Source organism: Thunnus albacares, chromosome 12 (genome assembly GCF_914725855.1).
Source record: "Thunnus albacares chromosome 12, fThuAlb1.1, whole genome shotgun sequence".
NCBI classification, from domain to species: domain Eukaryota; kingdom Metazoa; phylum Chordata; class Actinopteri; order Scombriformes; family Scombridae; genus Thunnus; species Thunnus albacares.
Window position 1 is genome coordinate 13,081,294 of NC_058117.1, and position 16,126 is coordinate 13,097,419.

The window sequence follows — 16,126 nt, forward strand, 5'->3', positions numbered from 1 at the left end:
TAAGCTGCTCATAGTTATTTATACCACGTACGTCAGCACTTTATGCCTAAATTGCACTTTGGTTAGATGCCAACTGCATCTCATAAAGTACTTGTACTTGTTCAATGACAATAAAGTTGAATCTAATCTAATCTAATCTAATGATGATCATGGGACTGTTTTTACCAAAAAAGCATGAAACACGTGACAATGAGAAACAACATACAGAAGACTATCAATGCACAAAGAAAATAGTGGACAAATAGCAGCTGCAAAGTCATGCAGGACTTATAATGCTATAGCTTACTGTGCACGACAGCTGGGAAGCGAGGCTAGATTGCAAACCTGCTAAAGTTGGTAATCCAGTCCATTACCCAGGGGCCCCAGACCCCCAAGGACCCCAAAAGTCCCAGATTTGCTACAGCTCAATTGGTTTTTGGTAATCTGATTGATTACAAATATGTTAGGGGACTTGCACCACTCAAGTATAAAATCAGCTAATGTGGGTCCTACAGTGCTTGTTGAGGGACACTGTGTCTAAATCTAGTTTTAAGATCTAATTATTTTATTTTATATTGTGCTCACAAAACACATATTCATAAATAAAGTTGTGTTTATTCCAATTACCGACATTAACTAACTTACAGTGAACCTGAGGCCATATATAGTCTACACTGTACTTGATGGAAACTTTGAAGCAACAGAGGCTGAAGCTGTAAGGTAGTGGGTTATAAGGGGCCAGACAGCAAATTTTCTCCCCAGGTCCTCTTAATATATTTGTCCGGCTATGCTAGGAAGTCCAGTAACTCCACATGGCTATAACTAGGCAATAAAGTGCGTATTTCTCTCAACTCACAAAGTCCACCAATTCCAGCATTATATTATCCCCCAAACTAACTTATTTGTCTTACTCCAGCTTCATCTTTACCTCCAGGCTCTCAGCAGAGACCTGCATCACATTTGCCTCTCTATCCAAATGTGCACCACTAACATCAGTATCACATCATTCGTCTATGTAAAGTTCTAAACCATCAACCACAACCATCCTTTATACTCTCAAAAAATATCCCATCCCAGCATCCATCCTCAAATATCTCCTGATTCATATTACTACAGGTCCTCAACGTCTCCCTCACAACTCAGAATGTGAACTACTGTGCCACGAACCCGACATGTGCAGTATTTACCTCTCACTTTGCATAGGGATTAAGATGAGGGTTGCATTAAGGACCAGTCATCTAGAGTTGCAGTCAGGTCCATGCATGCAAGTGCACGACACACACTCCCTTCAAACATCCCTGTGAACTGAACTAATCCTCTCTCATCCACAAATACTTGTACACATGTACACACACACACACACACGCATTTGAAATACTGCGATCCAAGTAAGAGAAGTAGTCGTCCACAAAGGGGCTGCTATCCTCTAACAGGTGGGGGTTGGGGTGTTTGAGTGCTTTGTCAGCCTCATCCTGCCGTTCTTTAAATGACAAAAAAAACCCTCCCTCTTGATGATGCTGTGTCATCAGGTCTGATTGTTTCCGTCCTCTCATCCCACCACTCCATCTCCTGAGGCTACAGATTGTCTCGTATAAACGCAATCAAATCGGCACCAAGAGGCCATCATCACATAATCACCCTGCCCAAAGCAAAGATTAAATGAAGATGGAAAAAGTACTCTAGAGTTTAATGATGAATCTTTCTATAAATATTGTAAGTGTTCCTGTGGACCCTGGGAAAAGTAGCTGTTACATCAGTTACAACAGCAAACAAACAATTTGGGCTGTAAACCACAGGGGAGGTCACATCTTCTGTATTTTCTCTGGGAATTTATGTGTTTTAGTAACTGGCACAGCAGCAGTCTTAAAGGATCAAAACTCCAGCAACACTTGGACTATTAGAGGAATAGTTTCTACATTTTAGGAAATACACTTGTAAGATGATACAGTCCACTCTCATGCCTGTACTGTAAATATGAAGCTACTGTCAACAGCAAATTAGCATAAAGACTGGAGATTGGGCAAACAGCTAGCTCTAAAGGTAACAAAATCTGCCTTTCAGAACTTCTAAAGCTCACTTATGAGAGCCTTATATCCTGTCCAAAAATCCCAGTGTAAAAATGACAAGATGTAGTTTTATGGGGGGGTTATGTGCTGCACTATTTCTTGGCCGGAAACGGTAGCTAACTTCCTGGAGTCTCTGTTATTGTTGCCCGGAAACTGCTCCCGGCCAAGAAATAGTCATGTATCCTATAAGAACAACTTTACTGCCTTGAAAAAATGTTATGTTGTATTAACAAAAATTATGATGAAACAGTTAAATAACTAACTAACTTGGGAATGGAGGAGGGGGGGGGGCTTGGACTACTTACCTCAAAATTCTGGCCTCGCCCCTGCAAACAAACTACAGTAATTAAATAATTTGTCTGTTAATGAATGCACAGAGGTGGACAAAATAACAGGAACAATTGCCAATACAATACAATAAAACAGCCCTGCATTAATGTCTACCAACTTGTGTGTGGTAATAATGTTCAGTTTTCACGATTATATCAGAGTTTTTATTCAAATTGATGATTGATAATTGGTGATTTTTTTGATGCTGGATGTTTTGGTGTTGTTGCTGCTGACGGAGTTGTAACAAGGACCAAAAAAGCTCAGCATATATCTCCAGTTTTCAGATCACTGCAATGTTACCAGTATCTCTCAGAGAACCAACTTCACTATTGCCTGTTCATAAATCATTGAATGGTTTAGGTCCTACATACATATCAGATCTCCTGACCCGGTGCGAACCCTGCAGACCTCTCAGGTCGGCTGGTTCTGGATTACTGGTCGTTTTAAGGGTGAAAATTAAACATGGTGAAGTGGCCTTTAGCTTCTATGCTGCTCAAATGTGGAACAAACTGCCAGATGAGCTCAGATTTGAGACAATGCTACTCCTTTAAAATTCAAACTAAAGACCAACCTATTTACTGTTGCTTTTAACTGAATTGTGTGATGCTCTGTATTTTATGTGGTCTGATCTATAATTTTATATACGTGCATAACTGATTACAAACCAACTTGCTCTTTTTTTTTATTATTGTCTTATAATTCAGCCTGCTTCAACAATTTGATCAGTTTTTCTTGTCAAATGTATTTGTTTGTATATTTTTATTCTGTGTACTTTTGCTTGTTTGCTTTTATTGTATTTATCATTTGTTTTTGTGCTTTTGCCTTTGTACTCTGTGAAGCACTTTGGGTTGCCTCAGGGTATGAAATGTGCTATATAAATAAATTTGCCCTGCCTTGTAATGAATGATATTATATTGTCAGGTGTAACTCTGTCTACATCATCTATTTAAGAACTGTGTGTTGTTTTCTCTTTGTTTCTAACGATCAATGGATCTAAACCTGTAGATCATGAAAATCATGAAATGTGAGAGACATAGAATGTTTTTAAATGAAATAAATATTGTGTTTTTAATGAACTGATATGTTGGCAGAATTGGGAAGTGACTTAAGGTTGAATATATATTGTATGTATCTAGAGGACAGTGAGTGTAAGCAGGTAAAAGGATCAGCTCTGATAATTAAACTGAGGTAAGGTCAGACTCCAGCCTCTCTCTCTCTCTCTGTCTCCTCTCTCCCTCTCTGCGTGTGCAGCAGGCCTAATGGCCGCCCGTTACAACATGACAGCGTCAACTTAATCCTCATTAAGTACTGTAACAATGCAGGAAGTAGCTGCTGCAGTCACGATTAGACGGGCTCACTATTTGGCAGGAAACGGCTCCGCTCTGCTGCGTCCAAGACACCTAAAAGCGTCCCAAAAGTTTTCACTTCTCACAGATTCTCTCCCCCTGTTGAACATAGTTTCCTCTGATGCTCCAGCACGAAGGAAGAAAGGAGAAAAGCAAAAATACGATCATTTACATGGAAAAACGAGATGAGCTGTCGGTTAATGAGCTGCATGTCATGGATGTTCATACTGGAAAATAAACGCGACTGTGTCTCAGATCTCACAATAATTTGTTTTCTGAATGTGAATCAAAGCAATTGAGAATTTCAGTCAATATTCAGCCGTGAGTTTGCTTTGATTGAAGCATTTTTTAAATTTTAAATGATGCTTTCATGATGTAGATTTTTCAAGCGTCCTTTCAGTATCTCGACTAAAAGTGCGCATGTTCATTATCTTTGTGGCCTAATTTCAAACGAATTTTTAATACTTGAAGACAGTTATGGTTTGCAGTCTATTTTCCATTCTTGACTGCTTAAAAACCAAAAGAAAATACATCTCAATCCAACATTTTTCAATGTAAACCAAATGTATTTAATACTAAATCAATGGTTACCTGTTCTAAGCAAACTAGTAGTCCTTTGTCAGTACTTTAAGGTTTAAACCACTTTGCCTCCACAAAGTCCAGACATTATCCAATTAACAACGTTTATTTTAATACCTGGATGCTATAAAAACCTCTAGAGCTTTGTCATTTAAGACTAACTTCTAAATACTTCTCAAATCCTCCGTCTTAAAATATGTGTAAATGCTATTTGTACATCAAGCATAATGTATTATAGTTGCCATTTTGTAATCAGATTACACTGAAGTTACATGTAATCAGTGTAATAAAAATGGTACACTTGTAATGGATGTCATGTCTCGCTGAGGAACAAAACTCTCAGTCAGCCCTGCAGGATCACCACAGTCCCCCCTGGTTCATCTCTCCAGAGAAGATTGAAGCAGATTTTTAATATAAGTGCTGCGAAATATTAAATATTATGTCACAAATGGGAAACTGTATCATCCTGAATGATCTGTGACATTATTTTCTTTATCCTGGTTGGTTGTTCTTTGTTCAAACAGCAAACATCTGGTTGTCCATGTCAGATATTGAGGTTTGAATATGTTGTGACATAAATCGCATCCCCTCCAGAGATATTTCCACTCAACAGTTGCTTCTCTCTAAACATTGCATCTCATTCAATCAAATGACATGATTTCAACCTCCATTTTTTATAAGACATGGTATGAACAATCTCTCAGGCAGCTGTGTGTGAGCACATATAATAATAAGACCTTTTGATGACCTTTTTCTGAACAGGTGACCTGATCCTTATCCTCCCCACTGGTCTTTCTGGTTCCTGCATTGGACACCAAGTTTTGTCATTTCTTCGACTATTTCCTCAGAGGTCAGTTCCCTTGTAGCTGATATGAACAGCAATGACCTCCACACCTACACGGCAGTTTGAGAGTATTTGCAGTGACACGTTTATTTGTATTGTGTTGATTATGAATTCCAGTTACTAATAACCTTTAAGACTCTGTTGGTGTTATTGAACAGCAAAACCACACAGTTCACTCTGCATTGTCTAATATTATAACAAACACAGTGCTGTCTGTTTCTTGAGGAAACTATCTCTGACCAAGCACAGACGCCTCCATGTACAAAGCACATCAACACATCCAAGAGTTTCGTTTTGAGTCAACTCATGGATGTTAATTACCTGCAAATGATTAATTGGCCACAGACTAAAAATTTAACCCTTGGACCTTTAAAAGAGAGCAGGCCATAATCAAAACCTCTGCTCTTGTGGTTTGAAAATTGCTCTCTTTCAAATTGGATTTTGATATAAAACTATTGTGTTTGGCCTTAAAGGACAATTCCAGTGGGTTTAACTGATGATTTTTAAATACATGTTATAAAGTTGAATAATTTTCCTTTTGCTCTCGGCAACCACTTACATTGTGTAAGTGCAGGCTGATTTGAAAAGTTTGCACCACATTACTTTATTACTATGATAAACCTTTGACAAATATTAATGCAGACATGTTTTGTGTGATGTATTACACAACTTAAATTATAGATTTGCTCTTTTTGTATGCGTGTCTTAGTACAATTCTCATATACTGTCATTTATGCTGCACAAACCATCAGTTATAACTACTGTTTTATTTCACACATTAGTGACATTAAGCAGTAAAGAACAGAGAGCATCACACTTCTCTACATTCATTGTCTAGCTCCTCTCTTCACATGATGATGGTGAGACAAATTTGAAAGATTATTTCATAAGAATGATCAAGTAATTCTTTTTATTTATAAAAACTCATAAATGTGTTCAGCAGCGTTACAATGATAAAACAAACGGCATCCATACTGTCGATTTTATTGCAGTAATTACTTTGAAAAAAAAGTAATCTCATTATGTTAAGGAAACAAATATCCATAGTATGAGGATAAACTGTAAATCCTAGGGGGAGGTTTATTATAAGCCCTTTGGGGTTTCTTACCTCTCCTGCACAATCCCAGCTATGTCTGGTTTTATCACTTCCTTTGTGCTAATAAATAAACCAAACTAAAATGTTCCCAACTAAAAACACATTAGTGTAACTAAACTGACAGTATATGGTAATGTATTGGGTATATATAAAAAAAAAAAAAATTAAATAATTAAGTTATTCAAATACAGATTTATGTCGCCATCATCTGGAAGAAATAAGTAAAACAAAATATGAGAAAAACCAGAGTGATAAAAAAAAAACAATTACTCCAAAATGTTTACATGGAAAAGATAAAAATGTGAGTTTCATCATGAAACAACATATGTGCAAAGATTTAACAGTCAATCTTATTCAGTAGAAATATTACTGGTTTCTTGACTCCAGGCAAAATGTGCACAACATACACATGGACACCACAGTGGGAGTGAGGTGGTACAACTCTAAAGGGAAGTACAGTCAGGCAGCGAGTCGACTCAATATCAGTGTCAGAAATGATCCAAATACCTTTTTGATCCATCTCAAAACATGTAAGTACACTTTTCATACATTAATAAATACTATTGGATGTAAAGCAAGCCAGTGGCTGCATTTACTGTGTATAAAATGTTCAGCTGGTTCCAAGGTCTTGTGAGTCCACTGTATAGTTTTGAAATCGTCTTCAATCTCCACTCAAGAAAATAAACCAACACGAATCCTTGAGTGAATAAACTACATATGCAGCTGTTCACTCAACCACCAAGCACATATCAAACATACCACTACACTACATTAAGATCATTTCAGATATATAGTGTATATCTAAATGTACGCTAACTAATACTGCGTGTCAGAACTGGTCAATGAATGCTTTGAAAAAGACAGATAATGAGTTCATGCACAACAATAGAGTGAGTCCCATTTGGCTGTGTTTGTTTAGCCAGTGGATGGATTATAAAAGCTAAATGTGCTCTCAAATTTCCCATTTTACTTCATCCCAAATAAAAACGCCTCCATGATGATCGTAAGAGATGAGCTAAATGAGACAAACCAGCTGAATTTAACCTTTCATTCGTTCTCCAGCAGGTAAAATAAATTATTACAACCACTCAACCAAATTGTCAGTGTGGTACAAATGTGGCACTTAATGCTTTCTAAAAAACTTCAGATCCAGTCATGATGCCCCAAACAAGTGAAAGGATGCATCAAATAGAAGCCTACCAAATGACATATTGCAGTTTATCTTTTCATTGTCTGCCTCTCCTTCCTCTTACCCTTTCACCAACCATTTCTTCCTTTTTTTCTAGTCTTTTTATGCCATTTTCCAGCCATTGCTCCTCTCCTCTCCTTTCCCATGTCAGGCTGGGGACTTGCTCTCAGAGCAGGCTGGCCAGGCTGGTTGTAGGTCCGTTCTGAGGCTGAAACTGCACAGGGGGAAGGCCATCGGTCCACTGGAACACAGCACATTACACAATTTCTTTCAAAATCCGAGCAGAGTGGATTGATTTGCTGTTTCTAGGTGGACTGACAATATATTGACTAATTGATGCTGTGCTTACACTGATGAGATTGTGCTCAGGGAGGCTGCAGGCCGCGATGTGGTCCTGCAGGAGCTGCTGGGAGAAGTTCTGATGCATCTGGGCTGCCTCGTGGGCGTCCATAGTGTTTCCACAAGCCTTGTTCAGATCTGCTGGGAAAAGATCTTTGTGAGTAGTGATGACCACACTCATCAATACACTCAAGACATACAGTACTTTGCAAAAGTTAAGGCACTAAAGGTAAAGTGAGGATGCTACAAAAATAATGCAATAAATTGTTTTATTTATCAATTAACGTCATACAAATGTCAGTAGAGAGAAAAATCTCTACTGAATCAATATCTGGTGTGACCACACTGTCTTTAAAACAGCACCAGTTCTCCTCGGTACACATGCACACAGTTTTTCAAGGTATTTGGCAGGTAGGTTGTTCCATGCATCTTGGAGAACTTTCAGGATGTCTCAGTTGTTTCTGTCTCTTCATGTAACCCCAGACTGACTCCATGATGATGAGCCCTGATCTCAATATCATCTCTCTGGGAGCCATATCATCTGTTGCAGGACTCCTCGTTCATCTTATCACTGAATATGGTTCCTTATGACTCTGGTTATATGTTTGGGGTCATTGTCATGCTACAGAATAAACTTTTGCTCAGTACTGTATATCATGTTGTCTCAGTGTGATGGTTTGTTTCTTCAACCACTTTGTTCCTTTGTCCCTAAGCCTTGTCCACTTCTAATCCAGTCTTGGCTTTTAAGTGACCCTCTAGCCCTTCCTCTGGTGCCACCATGAGGGCAATATGTCCACTTGCACACCAGAAATATGATGATCTAATGGGCAGATTGCATTGAAATGTACTGAGCAAATCTACTGTACAGTATGTGCTCTGAGGATGAAGTCTTTCCATTTTGGACACACCATCAGCTTTCCTCTTGCACCCCCCTCAGGACAAATTGTAAACTTACCTTCCTAGCCTTTGAATTGCCACCTACATCTCAGATTCGTTTAGTGATTAAGAATGAAATTCAGTCTGATTATCAGCCTGCTGAGGATCAATAAAGTATCATCTAATTTTAATTGTCATAGACATTTTAGCTTGCAGGAGAATCAAGGTTTTAGACATTCTCGTTTGAATACATTTTGGGAAAATATTTCCTGTATCAAAACATTACCATTAAACCTAATATTGACTTCAGTGTGAGGTAAGCTTGGCCGTACCTTTGAGCAGTGCAGAGGACCAGAGCTGCACAGACATATCTGGGATCTTGCTGGCCAGCTGCATGGCAGGAACCACCATATTGTTACTTTCCTGGAGAAAATATGGAACCAGAAATGTACTCATGATCATCCTAAGACATTACTGCATGTGGTTTTAATGCATGAGATGGTCGGATATATGTAGACTCACCCTGTGATTCCCCAGGACAAAGAAGATATGACCCAGTAGGACTAGTGAGCAGGCAGTCAGCCTGTTTAGATCCTCAGCATTTGACATCTTTAGAGTCTCCCTTAGAAATCTTCTGTTGATGCAAATTTACGTTAAGCTTACTTGCTTTAAATATAAGGACAAAACATTAAGACTGAATGTAGCTTTGTACATACTGAAATGAAACAGAAGATGTTCTTACTTTGCCTCATTGTAACGTCCCTGGAAAAAAGACAGGAGTCCCCTGATGTAAAAAGCTGCGGCTCGTAGACAATGAGAGCTGAAGAGGTCAAAATTATATTATTTTAAGGACCTGAACAAAATATGAACAAACATGATATGATGTTGCATCTATAGTCACCTGACAGGAAAGTTGTGATCGGGGTTAATCCTCTCTAGAAGGCTGTACAGCTGTTGATTCAAGAGGTAAGTTAGATTCAAAATTAAAAAAAAAAACAAACAAAAAAAACCAGTAACACACATTTGCATCCATTTTTATGCTGGACAGAGAAGCAGCTCTCTCACCTCTTGATGTCTGTTGCCTTCCCGGATGTAGACGCTGGCCAGGTTGGTCACAATGAACGTCCACAGCTCCTGGTGTGTTGTCATCTGACAGAGGGAAGAAACAGCGACAACATTAAAATCATCAAAGCATCATTTCGTCAGTTATACTGCAAGCTTTTCGGGAAACTGGTGGCATGATCACCGTTTTCATAAACATTTACAGACTTGTTGGCTGGTTAATGACAATAAATCTACTAACTTTAAAAGATCTGGATAAACCCAACCCCAGGGAACTTTAACTGATCTACCTACTAAAAAAAAACAACAACACACTAAATTGTAGATGTGACATTATGAAATTCACCTGTAGAGCAGCAGTGAACTGAGCCTCTGCATTATCCATGCAGTTCACAGAAATACAGTAGAGGCCCTGACACAGAAAAAGAGGAAACAGATGTGAATGGTTTATATTATCTGGGACAGATGCATCTAGTAAATAGTAACAGTGAGCAATTCTGCAGCTATTTTACTCTGCAACTGAGGCAAAACATAAACAAGAAAAAAGGGAAAGGTCCTACAACATGTGTTAGTAGGATACAAAGTCCATTATTATAGTCAACACACTGCATGGGACACCAGTTGAAAGGCAATGGCTGAGCTTTGATAAAGGCTACAAACAACAACAACAACATATTGGTTTCAATGAACTTAAGTCCAACAGTCATTCCTGAACATTGTCATTCTTACAGATGTATCATGTTCCATTTCTATAATCATCAGCATGCCTTTGTTTCCCTTTTAGTAACAGTGTTTTCTTTGCTTGTAGACTTACGAGTAGTGTGTGAAGCTGAGCAGCATGATTTGTAAACAACCTGGGAGACTGCTGGCAAAGCTGGCAAACCTGAGAAATCTAACACACACAAACAGGAATTATCACCATCTTAAGCGGAAACCAGAAAGTTACAAAGCAGACTTGTGTTCGAGAATCAGTCCTTTTATTCATCATCCACTCCTGTCTGGCGACATACAGTCTGTGACTCACCTCTTGTAACGCTGTGGCTTTGTGTCCGGTGACCAGCCGACACATGATGATGTGCTCCAGTAGGATGACTTGGAACGTGGACAGGATGGGACTGTTGTCCAGCACTTTGAACACAAACAGACGGATCAGAGTTAATTCAACATTTCTGTCACTGAGGAGGAAATAAGCAGCGAATATTCCAACAAACTTACTCTTCAGCTTCTCCAGCTGCATGAGAGCTTTGTCCGTGTACTTCTGCGCCTTCTCCAAGTAGCCCGCCTGCATCGAGTGCATCACCGTCACCTTTTAACAAAACATATCATGTTTCAGTTGCTTTGCGGCACAGACACAGAAATATTATTTAAAAAATGTTGAATTGCACAAGAGTAAAAACCACCTGCGTGTGTGACAGAATCTCACCAGGTACACAAGCACACACATATGCTCCTTGGGCAGCCAGTGGAAGAGAGCAGCTGGATTAGTGGGAAGGATCTCATCGTCGTGGAGAGTGGAGATGGTCTGGATACACTGCTGAAGCTGCTTGAGACACGGCTTCACGCTCTTTACCTAAAACCAACATGTAGATCAACAGTCTGACTTTGTCACTTTAAGCATCACATCCCATCAGAGAAGCAGCTAATTATTATTTTCATGATCGGTTAATCTGCTGATTATTTTCTCAATAAGTCTTTTTATCTATAAAATGTCAGAAAATAGCGAAAATGCTGGTTTTGATTTCTTAGAGACCATAGTGACGTCTTCAGTATCTTGTTTTGTCTGATAAAACAGTTCAAATTAAGTAAGTTATTCAGTTTACAATCATGTATGACAGAAAAGCATCAAATACTCACATTTGAGGTGATGTAAACAGCAATTTTTTTGGCATTTTTGGCCAAAGGTGTAATTTCCCTTCAAGTGTGTGTGTGTTTGTGTCTGCGTGCACAGCCTAGGAAGTAAGTATTACAATTTGAAAGACTAAAACAATTATTGGATAATCAAAATAGTTGCCAATTAATTTTCTGTTTATCAACTTATTTATGAATTGAATAATATATTAATTGACTAATCGTTGCAACTCTGTATATGATCAAGAATGCTTTTAATTTTACACAATAAACATGAATCAATCTATTAGATAATTCTATTAACTGTTAATTACCATCACCAAGAGAAGCCTCTCCTACATACAGAGTGAGGTTGCAAAGACACTAGACACGATTCATTAATTTAATCAACAATGACAGCTTTTACGGTTACTAGTTTAGGGTTATGTGTAAATATAATTCACTGAATAAGTTTTCCTTTAAATTTCAAATGTTTGTGTGAAAAATGCAAAGAACCATCCTGTATTAGACATGGGCTTTTAAGATTGGGAAGATAAACCATTTCATATTGTATCTGAGCCTTTCATTTGCATCATATTCAAAAACCACAATGAGACAAACTGAATGGATACATCTGTACCTGTCCAGCATCCAGGTAGTGTGTAACCTGCAGCACCAGGAAGAAAACTCGGAGGGACTCCTTCTGAATGGGGTTTCCCTGCCAGTTCTCTACAATAGTCCCGCACAGCGTCAGCAGAGGGTGCACTTCGCTCAGCTTCCTCTCCATCAGCAGCAGCTGCAAACCCCACAAAGACACATGCAGTTTACAGAGTTGCATCTTGACGCTAACAGCATGTAGTGTGACTTTAATTTGCAGTATGATTTAAACTCACCATTCCTTTACTTAATAAGAACAGAGCTCTGCAGGAAAAGAAAAGAACACCAAACTTAATGTGAGAAAATGAGCATTAGAACAGAGATCAATGTGGAATCCTGTGTTCTCAAACATAAATCTGCTCCTGTTTACCTTGTGTACTCTGAGCCCATGACTCTTGCGTACTCTGCTCCGACTCCTAGCAGGTCACAGGCGGATACCAAATCCTTCTCCAGTGCATGTAGTTGCTGAGAGAGAGAGAGCATCCTGTACATGACTGAAACATGCTGCCAATAAGATGAGTACGTTGGTGATAGATGTTATTTTCTTACTGCCAGTTGAAAAAGCAGTCTGCAGTGCCAGTAGGGAGTTTGCTGAGAGATCTGGATGGCCTTACGCAGCACTGGCTTTGCCGAGTCCACCAAGTTCTTAAAAAGATGCCAACAGATGAGTTCAACTAAGACAGAGAAGAACAACCAGCAGCATCCGCTACAGAAAGTACAGGAAATTATTTTACTCTTGTGTTTAAGTTAAAGCCTAATTAATATTTCTACATGATAAAACAACAAAACGCAGTTTCACACTGAAACATGAATCTTTGTGAACTTTTCACATCACATTAGGATGACTGGATGCAAGTCGGGCGGCAACTAACTTTGCAGAGTATGGCTTTCATGATCAATTATTCTAACAAATAGTGATGAAAATCCATGGTGGTGTCACAGCGACACTCCAAAACTTTTATATTCAATATCTTTGAATATAAAACAGAGAAAAGCAGCAAACCCTCACATCTGAGAAGTTAGAACATGAGAATGGTGAGCTTTTTGTGTTTGATCAATGAATTAGACAATTAATAAATTGTCAAAACAGTTGCAGATTGATTTGCAACAGATGGACTCACCTACCTGTTGACAATAAAACTCTGACAGGATACTTGCTGCTTCAAACTTCACATCTTCAAATTGAGAAATCTGAAGTAAATAATTGAGGAACTGCCCCATAATCTGCGAGCTTAGTGCCAAAATAACTCCTGAGCATCTTCCTAGGACAAGTGTATATGATTATGAGGGAGATGCAATGATGCTGAGGTCACACACCTTGTATTAATTTGCATTTAAGCTCATATTCAGAAAAAGGATACTTGCTGAGATATGAACCACTGTGGAAACAAAAAGAAAACACTATATTAATGTCAGCAACAGCAGTGAAGTGATGGTGCAGTGAATGAAAAAGGTATCACACACCGCTGGACGTGTTTCCAGTGTGTAACTCACCGCTTTCTCCAGGTGAGTCTGGGCCAGCTCGCTGTTCTTTGTGTGGCGGTACAGCACCGAGCCCAGCTGGAGGTGAGTCCGGGCCTCGACCCTCGGAGGCGGCTTGAACTGAAACACTGCCTGCAGACAGTGGACGCACAGACGGATCTTCGGCGGACTCGACGTGCGGAAATGTTCTGCAAAGCCCAGTAGGGCCAGGTACCAGGGCTCCGGGGCGTCTGTGCTCGCGGCCATTCCAGCCGCCCGGAGACAGAATAACAACAAAAAGATATGAATCTACCCCCTGACTCCCGCCGCCACCGCTGGCCTCTCTCAAAATTTTACCTACTACTTTTTGGTTTTTACGGCGGTTGGCAACCAGCGTGTTAGGTGCATTACCGCCACCTCCTGCTTCGGGGTGTGGACCTGAGATTAAAGGACCAGTGTGTAAGATTATTGGCATCTAGCGGTGAGGTTACAGATTACAACTATCTGAATAGTACGGTGGCCCTGAAGTGTACATCACAATGACAAATAGGAAAACACAACAACAAATGACAAAACACAACAGCAAATCAAAAAACACAACAACAAATAAAACACGACAACAAAAGAGAAAGCACAACAACAGATCACAGAACACAACAACAAATAACAAAACACAACAGCAAAAGCAGAAAATATAACTGCAAAAGCAGTCAACACAACCGCAAAAGCAAAAACCACAACAACATGAACTTCTACCAGAAAAGGTAGGTACCTGCTATCGACAAACTTGTTGCTGATTGGACGCTTTCCTATTGACAAAGATCATCGCTGATTGGACGGACGCACTGTTTTAACAGGAAGGAGTCACCATCCTATCTATCTACCTATTTATCTATCTATCTATCTATCTATCTATCTATCTATCTATCTATCTATATCTATATCTATTTATCTATCTATCTATCTATCTATCTATCTATCTATATATATATATATATATATATATATATATATATATATATGAAAGCATTTGGATTTTCGTTTTTTTTTTTGTTTTTTTTTACTTCACACAAAAAACAGAGAAACAAAGTAATACATTGATTGTTTATCCTGTTATGAATCAAGTTGAACACAGCTTTGGGTGGAGACTTCACGGACCCCAAATGAAGGCAGACAGCGCCTCCTTCCTGTTAAAAAGACAGACAGTGCGTCCGTCCAATCAGCGATGATCCTTGTCAATAGGAGAGCATCCAATCAGCAACAAGCTTTGTCAATAGCAGGTATCTACCTTTTCCGGTAGAAGTTAATGTTATTGTGTTGTCTGCTTTTGCAGTTGTGTTTTGTTATTTGTTGTTGTGTTTTTTGATTTGCTGTTGTGTTTTGTCATTTGTCGTTGTGATGTGCACTTCAGGGCCACCATAGAATAGCCCTTCCCTCACCCTCTCCCATGGATGTATTATAAGAGCTGGATATACTGAACCGAAAATTGTTTGGTTGGCACATACCATGGATGTATAAAGAGAACTGGATACAGGGATAGTGCTGGGCTTTGAAGCCAATTTGATATAGCGGCCAAATCATGTAATTACAACGTAACGTGACGCTACTGGGCCCAAAAAGACTTTTTCCCATAGACTTACATTTTGAAAGAAATGTCTGTAAATCAGCGGATATGTTTTTTTGAGTGTCAATACTCCCGCCAAAATTACTTGTTTCACTATTTGATCCATTCGGTCTGGTCACATTTCAAAAGTCTAGAAGAGCTGCACGATTGAATCATTTTATCCCCATTCAAGTTAGCCAGAGGGATAAACTGGAAGTTATCCATCTTGGCCAGCGGAAGTCTCTAGTGAGCATGCTCCATGGGCGCATTGGGCCCATAGAGTGTGCGCAGTATGTTTTCGCCACTGAACAACTTTCATAGGAATGAATGGGGCCCTGCCTCCGTATCCAGTACCCACTCTTTATACATCCATGGCGCATTTTGATGATGTCACAGATTTTAAAATTGCTTTTCTTCGCACGCGGAAAGTTTGACAAATATAAAACCTCTAAGAATCAAAAAGTCATAATGGAAAGTCATAATTGTCCTTGTTTGCAGCTCGAGGTGTCCTGTCAAAAGTTTAACAAACATCTCTTTTACAACGGTGGTCCATGGGAAAAATGCTTTTTGGGCTGCAAGGGGGATTTTTCAGTGCAATGCCACCAATTAACACTGGTTGGCAGCAAGGCTGAGTGGTGGTGCCCTATCCAGCTCTTACAATACATCCATGCCTTCTCCTTTCAAGTGTGTAGGAGAACCTACAATGGCCACAAACTCACTAAAAACGTGAAACGCCCTCTCAAAAGCCAGTGTTTGGTTTGTCTGTTCTTGGCTACTATGGAAATATGGCGGGTTCTGTCGAAGAGGACTCGCTCCCTATGTAGATAGAAAGGGCTCATTCTAAAGGTAACGAAAAGAAAACAATTCTTATT

At 39.3% G+C, this 16,126-nt stretch overlaps 1 protein-coding gene across 1 annotated transcript; it reads right to left on the reverse strand.

Moving 5' to 3' along the window:
• Nucleotides 1-5,892: 5,892 nt before the first annotated feature.
• mau2 (MAU2 sister chromatid cohesion factor) lies at nucleotides 5,893-14,084 on the reverse strand. The gene is made up of 19 exons (XM_044369282.1): nucleotides 13,685-14,084; nucleotides 13,552-13,569; nucleotides 13,316-13,381; nucleotides 12,740-12,835; nucleotides 12,561-12,655; nucleotides 12,427-12,454; nucleotides 12,174-12,329; nucleotides 11,130-11,276; nucleotides 10,922-11,012; nucleotides 10,731-10,834; nucleotides 10,521-10,598; nucleotides 10,053-10,118; nucleotides 9,710-9,793; nucleotides 9,546-9,595; nucleotides 9,387-9,464; nucleotides 9,167-9,278; nucleotides 8,977-9,067; nucleotides 7,779-7,906; nucleotides 5,893-7,670 (listed from the first exon to the last, which is right to left on the reverse strand). The coding sequence occupies exons 1-19, from the start codon at nucleotides 13,916-13,918 to the stop codon at nucleotides 7,596-7,598; spliced, it is 1,797 nt and encodes a 598-aa protein (XP_044225217.1). The 5' UTR covers nucleotides 13,919-14,084; the 3' UTR covers nucleotides 5,893-7,595.
• Nucleotides 14,085-16,126: the final 2,042 nt, after the last annotated feature.

Coding starts and splice junctions, on each gene's coding strand:
- mau2 (XM_044369282.1), bottom strand. CDS start 13,918: ATGGCCGCGAGCACAGACGCCCCGGAGCCCTGGTACCTGGCCCTACTG. Junction 11,013..11,129: donor TGTGTGTGCTTGTGTACCTG/GTGAGATTCTGT, acceptor TTTTGTTAAAAG/GTGACGGTGATGCACTCGAT. Junction 9,279..9,386: donor GGACGTTACAATGAGGCAAA/GTAAGAACATCT, acceptor TTGCATCAACAG/AAGATTTCTAAGGGAGACTC.